This window comes from Colletotrichum abscissum (genome assembly GCF_030869225.1).
Source record: "Colletotrichum abscissum strain IMI 504890 chromosome Unknown Scaffold_10.1, whole genome shotgun sequence".
Classification (NCBI taxonomy): Eukaryota; Fungi; Ascomycota; class Sordariomycetes; order Glomerellales; family Glomerellaceae; genus Colletotrichum; species Colletotrichum abscissum.
In genome coordinates this window covers 329,816-345,665 of record NW_026849988.1, presented here as the reverse complement: position 1 = coordinate 345,665, position 15,850 = coordinate 329,816, and the positions used below count along the sequence as shown (strand labels likewise).

General features: G+C 52.8%; 5 protein-coding genes across 5 annotated transcripts; 1 reads left to right on the top strand and 4 right to left on the bottom strand.

Moving 5' to 3' along the window:
* Nucleotides 1–3,291: 3,291 nt before the first annotated feature.
* CABS01_05060 (uncharacterized protein) lies at nucleotides 3,292–3,970 on the bottom strand (the record flags this gene model as incomplete). Its single annotated transcript, XM_060538430.1, has 2 exons — nucleotides 3,292–3,568; nucleotides 3,732–3,970. The coding sequence occupies 2 exons, from the start codon at nucleotides 3,968–3,970 to the stop codon at nucleotides 3,292–3,294; spliced, it is 516 nt and encodes a 171-aa protein (XP_060405602.1).
* A 2,076-nt stretch (nucleotides 3,971–6,046) lies between these two features.
* CABS01_05059 (uncharacterized protein) lies at nucleotides 6,047–6,568 on the bottom strand (the record flags this gene model as incomplete). The annotated part of the gene is made up of 1 exon (XM_060538429.1): nucleotides 6,047–6,568. The coding sequence occupies one exon, from the start codon at nucleotides 6,566–6,568 to the stop codon at nucleotides 6,047–6,049; it is 522 nt and encodes a 173-aa protein (XP_060405601.1).
* A 148-nt stretch (nucleotides 6,569–6,716) lies between these two features.
* Nucleotides 6,717–7,075, bottom strand: CABS01_05058 (uncharacterized protein; the record flags this gene model as incomplete). Its single annotated transcript, XM_060538428.1, has 2 exons — nucleotides 6,717–6,847; nucleotides 6,910–7,075. The coding sequence occupies 2 exons, from the start codon at nucleotides 7,073–7,075 to the stop codon at nucleotides 6,717–6,719; spliced, it is 297 nt and encodes a 98-aa protein (XP_060405600.1).
* Nucleotides 7,076–9,012: 1,937 nt separating this feature from the next.
* On the top strand, nucleotides 9,013–11,375 carry CABS01_05057 (uncharacterized protein; the record flags this gene model as incomplete). Its single annotated transcript, XM_060538427.1, has 2 exons — nucleotides 9,013–9,295; nucleotides 9,814–11,375. 2 exons carry the CDS (start codon nucleotides 9,013–9,015, stop codon nucleotides 11,373–11,375), a joined length of 1,845 nt encoding a protein of 614 aa, XP_060405599.1.
* A 1,429-nt stretch (nucleotides 11,376–12,804) lies between these two features.
* Nucleotides 12,805–15,641, bottom strand: CABS01_05056 (UDP-galactose transporter; the record flags this gene model as incomplete). The annotated part of the gene is made up of 4 exons (XM_060538426.1): nucleotides 12,805–14,468; nucleotides 14,515–14,845; nucleotides 14,902–15,042; nucleotides 15,102–15,641. 4 exons carry the CDS (start codon nucleotides 15,639–15,641, stop codon nucleotides 12,805–12,807), a joined length of 2,676 nt encoding a protein of 891 aa, XP_060405598.1.
* Between the last annotated feature and the right edge of the window lie 209 nt (nucleotides 15,642–15,850).

Here is a 15,850-nt window from a genome sequence, read left to right as displayed (position 1 = left end):
GTATTTCGACCTCGACACGCCGCCGCTGCTGCGGGAACAAGTCTTTTTCGGTCGCCCAAAGGAGTGCTCAAAAGTGCCAAAGTCAGTCGGACTTTTTTCTTGCTTCAGGGACACATACGATTGCATGACACGAAAAATCGCCCGCGGCGCGCGACGGCTGGCTTGTCCGGTCTTCGCGGCTTACCATTTTTGGGCTTTTGTCCGGGCGTTAGCTCGGTACTTGTGTCACACATGAAAATGGCAGGGAAGGAAAAGTTCCCAACTACCATTTGCACCGCTTTGTTGGGCGACTTCATTGCTAGACACAACTGATGTGATGGAGCAGCCAACCCAATGTCGCTGATTTGCGCTTACCTCACTCCATGATCTTCAGTATGTTATGCCGCAGTCGAGCTAGGGAAAGCTGCCCGACGTACCCATTCCCTGAGCTCACTTACTACTTCGCTCCCATTATGGCATGTCATGGCACCTGTTAGCGCGGGGGCTGGCCTTCAATCCATTTTCGACACCATTTTCTGAGCAGACACCAGGCTCGTCGATAGTAGCACATGACGTCGAAGAGAGTTCTCCACTGTTCCAATGCTATAATAATGCCGTTTTCCCTTACGAGGTACTACATGAGAGGAAGATGGGTTTGACTCTGATCTCTTCTCCAATCTTGAAGATCTTGTAGGCAAAAAGAATTAAAATAATAATAATAAGATGGACTCTTCAACTCTTGGGAAACATATGCCATATGTGCCTCAGATTTCTCAAAAAGTCTTTACAAGATAGCCACGAGGTTACGCTGAGTCCCCCGCTCAAATACCGAACTATTTCCTGGGAAACAGGGGGCTTCAGTGATCTATCGTCGGCTTGTACATGGACAAAAGGAACGCAGGTCTATTTTTGAGAGATCGGCATTTCCGAATTTCTCTTCTTCGCCTTCCTCGCATTACCTGTGGATCTGTCGATGCAATTTGCTGACCACAACTCGGGTCAGAATTCTCAATCATCAATGCAGACCACGTGGCTCGGCATAAGCATTTACAGACGCCATAGGTCCGAGGAAGTAAGGCTGCTCAGACGCCTTTCCTTCCAGGGGCTCTCAGCCTCGGTCTGTTTCACTGACGAGGGCAAGATTTTCGAGATAAAGCTCTGGTATGACCATACGTACGTGGACATGGGTCACTCTCATCAGAAATCGTTCTGAAAGTTCTATTGAATAATGATTGCACATAAACGCTTGAGAAGTGGACATCCTCCTACCTCCCTTGGTGGATGGTGCACGTTGATGACCTGTTGCCCACCAACGCTTCGTGAGAGGACGCTTCACTCGACGGTCTTTGTTGCCATTTGATGCGGAGACACTGGTTCGGAACCCCCGAAATTGAGATGCGAGTCATCGAGCAGCTTACACGCTGGCTTTTCTGGAAGCGATACAAGACGATGGCCCAATGTGCAAGGGTCATACCAACACAAAAGTAAGTCTCACTACGCCTTATACTCCCAAAAGCAGCGATCTGTATATATGTGGAAGTATAATCCGGTGGAAAAGCAGAAATGCAAACTTCTCCAAAGTGCCTGATACGCCGGTAATGACCTTTATGGTGGTACTGCAAGAAACCCATCATCTCTGAGGAGATGAGGTCTGTTATGAACTGCACTTTTCTGGGAATATTCGGCGGGCTTTGACCATGACGAACAGCTGGGGACGAAACTGTCTTGGAAGTCTACATACGGCTGCTGAGAACGAGATCGCAAGGTTCGTCGACGAATTCAAGCTCTTTTGTATTGCCATCCGCTTTACTCAATTCCATTTTTGAGAATGTCTCAGCCTCCCTCCCGGGTCCCAGCCCTTGCTAACGATGACGAAAGGGTTTCGGCTTTTTCTAGTGAGAGACGATATTAGCAACAGTGTTGAGTCATTATCCTATGGTTACACACTAATTTCCCCATCCAGTTCTGATCTCATCTCATGAAAATGTTCAGCTACCGTTTTGTGGCTGTGCTATAAGGTTGAAGATCTAATAGTACGAAATTTTCGCATTGATCCTTGGAATTATTGCAGTGCTTCAAAGAGCAGGCTATTATCTCTAGGCTCGAATCAAGATGTGACGGAGTCTTCATTTGATGGACTGTATGTATAACCACGTTAGGCTTGTTTCCGTCAGGGCGAAAGATTGCAATGGCGACTTTTCAAGATAGTAGTGAATGAACTTGTGCTCCAGCAATGTATACATCGCGCCAGAGACGAAGAAAGTAAAGAGTGACATACTCCGTTTCAATGATCTCGGTGTCAACCAGCGTCTGTATCTGCTCACCTGGTAATCGGCATATGAGGAGGTCGTCGCGAGAGACAGAGCACGGATGGGACTTCTCTCCCACGTACATCGAGGGCCCGAGTGCAGTGGTGCCTGATCTTCAACTCCAATCATTGGAGCAAGACAGACTAGGCAGCGGCATTCAATGGACCCGGTATGCTTGCTAAATGGTCAGGATGCTCGTTGACAGGCTACAAGAAAAATCTGAAAGTTCCGTTGCAGTCACGTTCCCTCAGGATCCCGGGAGAAAGGTATGCTACTGGCCTCGGGACTGCGAGGGGCAGGCCTTCGGTTTTTACTCGTTTCGGTATCTTCTCAAGAATTCTTGATACTAACCTGACAACTCACAGCGAGTAAAGCTCGATAACTGAGTTTATCATGATCTGCCTGTCTTGTTCTACGGATTCGGCACTGTTTCCCTCCAACGCTTAGAATAGGTAATCAAACCGGCCGCCAAGGCCAGCCAAGAACATCTCACCCACGCATCAACATCGCAACAACAAAGCGCAGTCAAGCCCAGGACAGATGTTTTGTGCATCATTATATTCCTCCTCGCTGCTAGAAACCACTCATCTCAGGCCCCAGATCATAAACCAGCCGTCGGGTTGTGTTCCATCCTAAGTCCATCGCATGATTTCATGAACAAAAGGTATAAAATGTCCAACAATCCCATGAAAAATCGAAAATACCCTCCCAAGTCTAAAACGCTTCCTTGTCTGGTTCACCAGTTTGTGAAACGAAGCAGCCCATCCCGAACCCAAATTTGGAAATTACCAAGAAAAAGAAAACGAAAACAGTTGAATCTGTTGCCTGGTTGCGTAGATCATACCCACATCGCAAGTAAAACGAACCGAAAAAGAAGTTGCGAAGCCGCAAAAAGAAGCAACAAAAAGGCATCCCCGGCCTCCCCATTTCCTAAACCCCTTACCACCCTTTCATTCTGCACCTAATCCGCTCTCCGCACACACCACCACGCAACGCACATCTCTCAGTACGTCACATCAAACTCCTCCCTGACATCAAATTCCATGCCCACATGCTTGGTCCGCAGGTGACGGACAAAGTTGTCGCGGCGGTTGTACACGTGTCCCGTCTTCGCCTTTCGGCAACCGGGGACGCGGCACCTGTAGCCCCCGCCCGCGCCGTCGCCGTCGAGCGTCTCGTGCGTCTTCTTGTGCCGCTTCAGGTCCTTCATGGTCGCAAAGGCCTTGTCGCAGTTTGCTTCGTCGCAGAGGTACTCCTTGATGTGGTACCTCTCATGTTTGCTGATGAGAGATTGGATGTCAGTTTCATAGATTTTCTCACCATGTGTGAAGTTTGATGAAAGATTCTCCAGTCTCTCGTCATTCCTGATCAAGAGACGGAGAGGAGGGAGTGGGGTTTCGTAGGTGATGAGACAAAAGTAAGAAAAGTATAGGTGAAATTTACGTCAAATCACTAGGTCTGCGAAAGACCTTGCCACAGTTTTGCCAACGGCATTCAAAACGTAGTCGCGAAATGTCGATACCGGCGGCAGCGGGCGTCGCGACGCCGTTGCTGAACCCGCTGTCGCTGGCTTTGTCGCTTTCATTTTCGTTCCCGGGGTTTAGGGGGCTTCGAGTCGGGCTCAGCGTTTCCGAAGAATAGGAGGGGGTGTCGAGTGGACACTCCATGACACCAAGTGCCATAGGTGATCTCCATGATGAACACGGCAACAAGCCGATGATCGGAGGAGGTGGAATAGGTGGGTCGTCGACCGAATCTAGTTTCAAGATGGAAGTCGTCGTCTGGTCGGAGTAGGATTCGCAGTAGCAAATGGTGTTCCCGAGTAACACGCAATAACAAGAGTCAACAAGGTTGGGTTGTATATTGGTGTCTAGGTAGAACGCCACCGTGGCAGAGTGGGAGGGTTTTCCTGGGTGAGAAGTGTTGAAGACCTGATCCGATGATCAAGGCTTAGACCGACCCGTTCGAAAGGGGGTGAGGGTCGTCGGAAATGGGGAGGACGGTTAAGCGGTTAACAGATCCAAAGGCAACAGCGAGCCCTGGGGTGTAAGGGTGCTTTGACCGAGTCAAAGAGTAGGCGGGGAAATTCCCCGCATGCGGCTCTCAGAATAGAAGATGATTCTCCGGGGAGGCTACCAAAAAGGTATTGGTGTTTTGTGACGAGCAGTTGAGGTTGGAGCGTGGGGATGCTATCGGGCCATTCCGTTAGGTATGTGAGGTGAGGTTGAGATGATCCTCCAGAAGCGGTTTGCTTGGAGTATCTAGCTTGGTTTGCTGTCGAGGTCCGAGAGCGGGAAGTAGTTGAGATGAGATGGGATAACGGTCGAGGTTATATAAATGGAGATTGAGTTACGTCCGGGTTGCTGGATTCAGACAAGCTTCTCGGGATGAGGCTGATGGCGGCGCGGGGTGGCGGGATTGAATGTTCCGGGTTTCTCGGGAGTCAAGGATTTGCAGACGTGGGGGAAAGCGGAGAGTCGAGACCTTTTTGACTCACGGACAAGGAGCCGGGCCGTGGCGATACTTAAGTAAAGTGAGCGCAGATTCGACGTGCTGGATCTGGCGGACACGGCGGGGCGGTGCATCGGAGAGGAGGGGGCCTCAAAAGTTTAGAGGCTAGCAGTGGCTACCATTCGCTAGCAAAGACTGGCATTGGTTCTGATAACGCAGGGTGGGCAGCATATTGGAGCATGTTGGAGTGAAGATGAGCCAATTGGAGATGATCGGAACATCGAACTGGGGCTCGCCGTTGGTCGGTTTGGGCAACCTGCATATCTGCCCAGCACTCACACGTTGGGCTCCGCTCAACCTTAGTTTTGGCGCGCCATTATTCGCCCAACCCATCCTTCAATGTCATCGCTCACCGAGCTTTTGGGCAGAAGGGGGGCACGAGACCAGACTACCAAGGAGCCGCAGCGATACTCCTTCGTGACGGAAAGTGCCCTCAAGGACACAAGATCCAAGATGATGGAACCGAAGACAAGAGTAAAGTTCCAAAAATTAGAGAAAACTGATAGAGCACAAGTCTACAGCTCAACCAGATGGTCGGAATTCCATCCCATCATACCTTTCAACGGCTTCTGCCCGAGAGCACCCTTTTCTTCAACGACTACTTACGTTAGCGACAACCTCAAGTGCTAGCCTGATCAAAATACGCACGTCATTGGTCGTTCGCTTCGCCTTGCCCCTGGCATGAATCAAGCTCATCTGATAATCTCGACGCGGCCATCTTCCGCCGATGGCCTCTTGGCATTGGGCTCCGCCTCCAGTATTTCCTCGGCACATTCTCCAGAACGGAGCGTACTAGATGACTGCTAGTTAATGCGAAGCTGACCTAGCCGCAGGAAATATCGCGAGCTTTGCGCTGTTAGTAAAAATCATGATCAAGGGAATGTTCGCAAATAGCGCCACATGCGAGACTGGATCGTATTCCTTGAGCATTCCGACTGCAGACAAGTCTAGGCCAGGCCGCGTGGGCAGCAACATCTGCGGCTCCGACCACAGGCCCATCAATAGTGCGCATCTTAATGCTCCGTCTTGAAGCTAAGCATCCGGGTCCCCACCACGATGCTCGATGGTGGCGGACGACGGGCAGCAGCAGAACCCTCACGACTGCTTGGCCGGAAGACTTCCAAATGAGGAAAGCCGAGGGCGCGTGAACGGCTGGCTTGAAGATGTTGACGAGAGTCATGAAGTTGTTGTGGTAGCAGCTTCATTGATTCAAGTAAAACGACCAAGTCTAGACTGACCGTGGCGTGTCATCGTACAGGGCGGCGAAGACGGCGGCCCTGCAAGGAGAGTCGCCTCAGCTGCATTCTTCTGCTCCACGAGGTTCCAGAGTTGGCGATTCTATTGATGATTTTTCTTTCAAGGGGACCTGGCGACAGTAGAGGTTTTGAATGCACCGAAATCCAAACGCTGAGGGGGATGTTCATCACGTGGTAGTCGAGCCAAAAGCCAGAAAGGCGGGGGAGCACATGAGGTGTTAATGACTGCCATGCCCAGCGGCCAACAAGAGACCAGCCTGTCAAGGGTCTTGCGTCTAATGTAACGTCTGGACATGTTCCTGGGCCGGTGACTCTGGCAACACAGTCGGATGCCGAAGTTGGGCCGGCACGACCGTGGGCATGGCCATGAAGCCTCGCTTTGTTTGTAGTGTAATGATAGTCAGCAAATGCCATGCTAGTCTCGCTCGGACGTTGCATCGCATGCGATGCGAGTGTTGTCGTTGTCTCGTGGCGATGCAAGATGTGATATGTGAGGGCAGCAAATATCGTCATCCACGACCGTGATGCTTGACGTAGGCAGCGCTGGCAAGACGAAGAGAGAGACGGACAAAAGATCATCGCTGCCTCGTGGCCTGAAGAGACTCGCGATGCATATTTGAAGTAACGTAAGAACAAGTGCCAAGTGCTGGTGACTTGAGCATCATGACTCGGGTGGTACAGGTTTGGAGGTGAAAGTTGCGGTTAGGGCCGGCATCGCGTGGGCGCCATGTCTCTGACTCGGTGTCGATCCATGTCTTGCTGAGATCTCGCGCGCCGTTGCACCTTGTTGGTCGACAGGTGATCTAGAAGGTATCTCGCAAAGGTTCCTCGGCCACAAATTAGGGTGGACATATCCTGGGTAGAAGGGAGACCGGAAGATGCGCAGAGGTGAGATGATACGCACCAAAAGGCGTTCACGATCTGGCGGTCTGATGGTTCGAGTAGGGCAGGGTAGGATGACGGAGTACTTGGAGTGTAGCAGTTGTGACGTTGAGAATTTTGGAGAAATGGTGTGGACATGCGCGCAAAGGAGTCAGACGCCGCCTGGGAACGATGTTGACAATGCGGCCATCTTTCATGAGGGCAAACTATCGGAGCAAAGAGCAGCCGAGACAAACAGCGTCACTTCAGACAGGCAGGTAGTTTGCCTTCCGGTCCGTCTTGGCTTCCGCAAAATATGACCGTCGAAAGTCACGGGCAACGTGGAAAACAGCAGGAGGAATGGAAAGGATTTTCCTTTCCGCCTTGGCCTGTGAGCATGCCAAACATTGTTCTTTCCCGGCGTGAATGAGGGGCAGTTTCCCTTCTTTGTTTCAATGTCCTCCCTTGACAACTCAACTTAGGTAATACGAATGCTTACCTGATGAGGGGCAGAGGCTACCCACTTTTTGAGCCCCGCGCGCGTCTCGAACACTGAGGTGCCCGGAGGAAAGCGATTCCTGTTTGCCAGTTCCCCCTCATCAACACCTTCCTCGGTCATTGTCTTTCTGTCTCATCCACATGCCATTCAATGACTTCAGCTTCACCGACGTTACTTCGGAGAGCCAAGATTAGGTCGCTCACATGGTCATTGTTTTCTTTCTCTATTGTTGTTTCTTGATGGAACATTGAGAAATCTGAGCGCATTGTCCCCGTCGAAAGGCAGTAAACAATCAACCCCCGCATCCGTTCCCCAGATACATGGTTCCATCATGGAAAATCGCTGCAGAACGTCACAATAATCCAAGTTGATCAACCCAACGCTAGACCGCCTTCAACAATGCAAGTATCGCAAATCCTGGCCACCTGACCAATGGAAATCCGGGGAAAGTAGGGACGGGAACGGGCCCTCTTTGCCAGTCCGGGGCATACGATGCAGTCCCGGTCCCTATCCGTACCGCCGGCCGCTTTGGAATAGCTGTTTTTGCGGGGTTGAATTCACAATCAATCAGCTGGTGGTTCACCTCACACCATGCCTGTTCTCCCTTCTCTTTCTCTCACGCACACTCCCTTTTATGGTAACACAATCTAGCGTTGTTTACCGCAAGTTGGGGGGGGGCACAGATCCCCCTGAGGGCTACCTTACCCCAACTTTCTGGAAGGAAAAAAAAAGTTGGAGATGGGCCAACTTGGCGCGGGGTGTAAGCCGTGGTTTGCGAACGAGTGCAGCAAAAAGGAGGCCACGAGAGCCAGCCACCTGCCAACCAGACAGAGAGTCATGAGACCAGTCTTGGACGCATGGTGTGCGATGGCCCCTTCCCCATTGCGTCCTTGGCGTCCAGTGCCATGATTCCGTCCGTGGGAAGTACGAAGTACTCTCCTGTCCTTTGGCAGCAAGCAGCCCAGTTGAGATGATGGCACTGGACATCCTGTTCGTCAGTCTGCCGCTGCGGCCTGCCATTGACTTGCCCCGACGATGGTGCAACCGCTACTCAGCCAGCGGAGGCCAAGCTAAGCCAATGTCACTGCGACTAGTTCGCCGTTGCCGTTTTTTTCTTCCTTTTTTTCCTGTCTACTGCTTGCTGTTTGGCTGTGGGCTACCTACTGCATGTTGTGAGAGACACCTCCCGAGGTTTGATTCACCTTCGTTTGCTTCTTCGTGATTAAATACCCGCTGTCCTCGCTCCAGATCCGTCATTTCTTTTCCCGCTCTTCTCTAGCTCGTTCGTGAACGAAGAACTATACCTTCTCTCTCTTCCCCCATATTGTCTCACCCCCGGACTTCTTGGTGTTCCCTCTCAGCTGAACTACCTTGCCTTTTTGTGCCTCAGACTTACAGTTCATTGAATTACCTTTACACAAGCTTCGTCCTAAAGTCACTCTACCTTTAAGCTGACACGCTGCGCTACTCACCCCCATCCGAAGTCTGTCGATCAGGGAACAGCACCCCCTTACCCGCCGCCGCACCGTTTGGCCGAAACCTTGACACTGCTCAGGTGGTTCTCTCTTAAGGACCGGGGAGCCGAACTCTCGCAACCATGAGGCAGCATCTCTTCTACACATCGCTTCTGTCGACACTGCTCGCAGCACCGTCATACGCTCTGCCCGGCTTCTTCTCCGATGCAGAACGCGCCCATTTCTCATCAGACCTCAAACGCTCAATAGACCCCGAATCTCCAGCAGCAGTCATGGCGAGACAAGCAGCCGACAGATCCGGCCGCTGGCGGCCCCAAATTCACTTCTCACCACCCGCCGAATGGCTTAATGACCCAAACGGCCTCTTTGTCGACTCGGACGGTGTCTGGCACATGTACTACCAATGTGAGTCTTTTCCATTGCCGCCTTTTCCCCTACCCATTTCAATCCACCTATTCCCCAACTCCCCAAACGCAAAGTACCGTGCTGGAAACACCTCCCAAAGCCGCGGTTACCGATTTTGAGTTGTGCAACACATTGCGCAGGTTCCGGGCGAGCGGTTACCAATGTTTGCCTTGTGCAATGTCAATGGCGCGCCATTCTGCCCGTTTCATTGGATCTGCATTCTGCACACGTGCTAGTTCCCGTTGGCGTGAGGGTTGCGCCTCTGCCAAAGACGGAAACATCACATGCGCGATGATGAGCGTTGCAATTCCACCCCCGCATTTTGGCGCGGAATGAGACACACCGCCGCATGCTCTCCCTACCCTACCTACCTTGCCGTAATTACATGCTCTTCTCCCTGCGATGCATCTCAATCTGGCATGCCATGTGTCACTGCTTCGATTAGACTATGCCAAGCTTGGCCTGGCTTTAATGTTTTAAACATCTTCAGAACTTGACCGCTGACTGTTTTGACTCAGATGCCGACAACGTCGCGGGCGATGGCGTGAAGAACTGGGGCCACACGACGGCCACCGAATTCTACAATTGGGTTGACCATCCTGTTGCCATTCCCGCCACTGCGCGCGATGGCTCCATCTGGTCAGGAAGCGTCGTCGTCGACAAGAATAACACGTCTGGCTTCTTCCCGTCTGACAAGACAAGCGGAAAGGACAACATCATTGCCTACTATACCTCATGGGAGCCTGATCAGGAATCCCAGCATCTTGCATGGTCATACGATGGCGGCGAGACTTTCAACCAGTACGAGAACAACCCGATCATTTCGCTCAACAGACATGGATTCCGCGACCCCAAGCCCTCGTTCCACCATGAGACCAACACCTGGGTCATGGTCCTTTCCCTCGAGAGTGAAGTCGCCTTCTACACCTCCACCAACTTGGTCAACTGGACGCAGTCATCCGTCTGGAATCCTCAGCGCAACATTGGCCTCATTGAGTGCCCCCAATTCCTCCAGATCCCCCGCAAGGACAAGTCTGGAAGCATCGTGGGCGCCAAATGGGTTCTGACTCTCAGCCTGGGAGGCGGCGGCCCGACTGGCGGTGCTGCAGTCAAGTACATCACCGGCGAGTGGGACGGCACCACCTTCACCCCAGATGTGCCCGCCAGCCTCGGCTCGCGGAGAGGAATCTTCTCGCGCCAGGACACCTTCTCCATCTACGACTTTGACTTTGGCCCTGATAAGTACGCCACCGCCTTCTTCCATTTCCAGAATCTCAACGACGCCAACCAAGATGCATACTCCGTCTCATGGGCGGTCGACGCTACGCTCTATGGGTGCTGCACGCCGACCGACCAAGAGGGATGGCGTCACTGCATGGGTGGTGTGCGCCGCCACTGGCTGGACTCCAACACCAACCGACTCATGTCAGCGCCGGCCGGCGACCTGTCCAAGCTCGTGAGCACGACGTCCGGCTGGAACCCCATTCTTGACGAGAAGGACGTGTCGGGCATTCAGGGCAGCAGCGCTGTCATCCGCGACTACAACCCGGCCGTAGAGTGGACCTTGACCGTCAAGATGGCCAAGTCTCTCCTCCAAGAAGGCTCGACGGCCTCAGCTCAGCTGGCCTTCCAGGGCTCTCAGTCCAACGGCACGGAGCAAGTCTCCCTCGGTTTCGACTTCACTGGCACATCCAACAGCGGGGCACCCACCGCCAGCCTCAACATTGGTCGCGCCAGCGCAGTGTGGGATAGGTCCGGCACTTTTGGCGTCTCCAACGTCCAGGCCCTCGAGGCTGCCTCGAGCGAGGGCTCCAGCGGCAACGTCGAGTTCCAGCTGCACGGCATTCTCGACCGCTCCGTCCTCGAGGTCTACGTCAACGGTGGCGTCGAGGCTGGCACCATGCTCTACTTCACCGACAAGCCCCTCGACGGCATCGTCCTCTCCCGCGGCACGGGGACCAACGACCAGGGCATCACCTTTGACTTCAAGGCCGTCGCGCTCAAGAGCTCTTGGGGTTCGTACAGGGAGAACTCCGCCTTGCAGAGCACGCAGGACAAGTGGAGGACGGAGGAGCTGTGAGGAGCAGATCCTCTTGACATCCCTTGTGATTAGAGATCTTGGTGGCTTTGTAGACGTCCTTCCAAGCGACCTTCCAGTCTGGGGGGCGCGGAAGAGGGCGGAGAAGCGGAAGCGATGCGGGACTTTTCCTAACCATGTTGGACATGTGGCATGAAGAGAGGTTCTAGAGCTCAGACAAGAGGGCTTTTTGTTTTGTTTTTTGGGACCAGGGTTTCCACATCATTCTAGGTGGCATTCGTACGAATTATGATTTTTATCGTTTACTCTCAACATCTTGAAAGTGTTTCTTTGTCGTGCGTAAGCCGCCTCTAGATATACCATCCCACGGCTCCCTGTCTACGCCCACATACTGTCCTCATAACGGGCCCCAGGAGAATAACCCGAGAGCTCGCAAGATTTGATCAAGTAATACTCGGTCTCGCATTTTGTTCAAAAGAGAGAGCCACGTAGTATATTCCCTTCGGGAAGTGGCAAGAAAATGTCAATGGCATCACACAGTCAAGCTTCCATTCTCACGGTATTCTAGAAACCACACGAACCATACCATACCACACACACAGCCACATACGGCCCGCGAACACAAGAAACGGGGAAACGACGAGCGTTTCAATCAAAGAAGCCCCCCCCCCCCCCTCCCTTCCCCGCTCTCTTCTCTCCCTCTCCTCATATCCATCCGAAAACATTCTCTGCGTCAAAACTCGGGATGCCAAGCCTAAAGCGAAAAGTCAAAACGCCCCTCCTTCGCCTGTACACTTACCTACCCATCCCAGGAGAATGAGCAGTGGAAGATCACCCCATCTTATTGCCAGAGGCAATAGCCAGCTAAATGGAGCTTATAGAACTCCTCTCACAAGCATGTTTGTAGTCACCGTGGACATGGGACACAGCGTGCTCTGAATTTTAAACGATCTCAATATTACACGCCTTGTATTTTCGGTTCACACTAATAATCTCAAGACTCAACCGAGCTTGTTCAAGCTCTGCGCTCACCCCTCGACTGTCAAGAGCATTGCCCCCCCGTATCTCTTTTACGCCTGGTGCCCGTCCCGGAACAAGAGAAAAATACTGAGAAAAGAAAAAGGAAGCCTTTTTTGCTCATGAACTACTAAAATGTTGACAAAGTCTATATCGTACCGTATCCAGAGAGCTTGTATGAAGCACTCGCTCCGTCGGTGTGCACACAATGGCCGCTCCATGCCATCAGGAGAAAATATCTACCAGTTCAATGCTGCCAATACAGCCTTTATTGTCGTGTCTCGTTGCCCCTCTGGTAGTGGCCCAACCTAAACCAGACCGTTCGATGCCTTGCTCAAAGTCTCTCCCAAGTAGTTGCTTTGGCATCGTCAAACAAACTATCGTCAAAGAGGGGGGGGGGGGGGGGTTACAAGAAAGAATACAGGAAAGGAAAGAAATGTAGGGGTATATGAGGTTAATAACCGAGTCCGGCAACAGCAGCCACAACTTCACGTCGTAGCATCCGCTTGACGTCCGCCTCCCGATCTGCTTCCCTGAGGGCGTCGTTAGGATCGACCTTCTTGTCACCTTCATTCTTTTCGTCCTTGTGCTCCTCCTTCTTTGGCACCTCCTTGTTTTCCTTGGGCGTAGCAATCTTGCTGGGGTCAGCCTTGGGATTGCCAGGGCTCTCCGTCTTGTCAACGGGAGCGTGCTCGGATTTGAGCTTGTCCTTCTCTTCACTGGACTTGTCTGCCGCCAGCTTGTCCGCCCGCTGATCATCCTCCAAAGCGTCATCGTTGATCGGCTTGACCTTCTTGGCTTCGCCGTTGTTGATGCTCGCCAGGGCTGCGCTATCGAACAGGTGGGCAGCATCAGCGCTGGACATGGCATACCTGGTCGAGTTGAGAGGGTGGCCGAGAATAGAAGCCTGGGCGTCAAGCTTGTCGTAGAATGCCTTAGTAGGCGCTTCCTCCAAGTAGTTGAGACGGTGGCCGCAGCGGGCGCCGAGGACATCGCGGATCTTGGGGTTGGAGCTACAGCAGTGGCCCCAGCAGTCACTGATGTGGTCAATGATAGACCGGTACGGATTGCGGCGACGACTCTGGTCGATGATGCGGACAATGGTAGGAATTGCCACCTCGTGGAAGACTCCGAAGCCAGCAAAGATTTCGGAAAGGAAGATATAATCGGCAAAGAATCGTCTCGGAATGTAGTAAATATCACTCCAGCCAACACACCACTCGTCGCGTCTGATCTTGTACTCGAGGTCAAAGTTGTCAACGACGGCGGCCGCGGCCATGGCAGTGCGGTGGAAGTCCTGGCCCCATCCCCACCAGTTGTAGTTCTTGGTGTCGGTAAGGCACATGTACTCGGGTCCACCGTGGGACGGCGGGGCAGTGTCGATGATGGCGGGGAAGTGGATGTTGTATGGGTTCATACCCGTCCATCCAAGAGGGTCAATCCAGGCATCGAAGTGGTAGTACATCAAACCGTCGATCTCGGGTTGGGTATCGAGGATAAGCTTCATAGTACGGGACACCTGCTTGTAGACGGTAAAGGTTCCCGGGAATTGATCGTGGGTAAGGTTGTGGAACTCGGGATCCTCCTCCTTGAACATGTTGGGCATAGAGATGTGCACGGTATGGAAGAACGGCTCGTACTTTTGCAGCATCGGGACGCGCTCTGGACGAGCAGAGTTCCACCGAATCATGGCCATCGTGTTCTTGAATGGCGACTCGATCTTGCTCTCGCCGCCAGTAACAGGCTTCGGTCCGGATGGCGCAGATGGAGCTGTTGCTCCTTCCTTGGCAAAATCGGGCATCTTGGCCTCGGACATGGTGAGGAATGCCACGATAACAACGGTGATGAATGTGGCTACGGCGAGGAAAACTTTGTTGAACTTTCTCGCAACAGCCGCCATCTTGGCGAACAACGACATCTTCTGAGGCTCGTTGGTCGCGGCAGCGTTGGGGTCCTTGGGAGGCGGGTTGTCCATGTAGAGCCATGATGCAACAAAGACGACGACAGTACCAGGCAGTACGAGGAAGCTGAGCGAGGTGCCAAACAGGATGGGTGAAACGTAGAGGAGAATACCAGTCGCAACAGCCGTGGCGAAGCACTTGATGACGGCGTCGGCATCTAGGAGGGTTAGTACGTCGCTCAGCAAGCGTCGATGGATACTCACATTTGTATACAGCGGTAATGGCAAGGCCAATGAAGACATTGCTGACAATAACCATGATGGCGCCAAAGCTGGTGTAACCTTCAAAGAATCCCGGCTCATCAGCCTTCAACGTCTTGATGACCAAGTGGCACAACAAGTTCATGGCAGCACCCGCTCCGTAAAGAATCATATTGTCGGCATGCAAGCTTGAGTCGTCGGTCTTGAGCAGAGCCTGGTTGTACACGCCTGATGAGGCACTTAGGAAGACCTGGAAGAGCAAGATGAAGTAGGTGCTGAACGGGTAGGTCGTGCCTGTCGTGGGGTTGTATTGAGTCACCATCAAACCGCAAATCTGCTTCGTGTCAGTGACCAGATCAAATATTTGGTACCAGGATTCGTCCCACTGACCTGCATGAGGATGGCAATCCACTGGATCTTGGAGATCTTGGTGTTCAGAGTCGCAATCATAACCAAGGCGGTGATGAAGGTGACGCCGCTCTTGGTGAGTTGAATCGTACCGGGGTCGGCCATTTTGTAGCTTACAAAGATCTGAAGAAATTAGTCCCAATGAACACAATTACACAGTATGCGGTGTAGGAATCACGTACCGAGTTGTTGATGAGCACGTAGAAGAGCGCCAAGTTGCAGAAGCCATATCGCACGTCTCTGGTAACCTCGCCACGGACGTAGCTCCAATATGTCCTCACGTCGAGCGGCGGAAGCGGGCCATTGTTTCTCTCAACAACGTTGCCAGTGCTGGACGAGCTAGCACTGCCGTTCAGTCCCTCCTCTTCCCGCTTCTCATCTAAGCTGCTTCTCTCGGCCAAAGGGAGTTCTGTGGCGATGGAGGCATAGCCACTGCCACCGCCCCGGGTTGATGGGCGAATTCCATCGGCTACCCTGCGCTTGCATTCGTTGTAGAAGAAGATGGTCGACAGCACCATCTTGAGGAACTCGGAGATGGTGACAGACGCCGAGGGAGAGAACGAGTAGGATCCGCCTGTCTGGGAAATCTTCATGATAATACCAATGCCAACCTGGATCGCGACCAAGCCAAGGGCAGCAGCGTAGGCGGCATGTTGAGGACCACTGGGAATCCAACTGAGGGGCTTCAAGAAGAGCCCCAGGATGCTCCCGTGTCGTAACATTGTGGGCAATTATCGCCAGCCACTATAGGGCGGTTCAGCGTAGAGGCTCGAGGGGGCGCGACGTAAGATGCGATTGCTGTCTGTCGAGGGTTGTGCAAAAAGAGCGTCTCGGTGATTGCCAGCGAGCGAGGAGTGTAGGAAGGTGCTGCTCGGATGCAGCGTGCAGCTCGCAATTGCAGGCGGTAAATCTGCTGGCGGTGTTCGGTGCT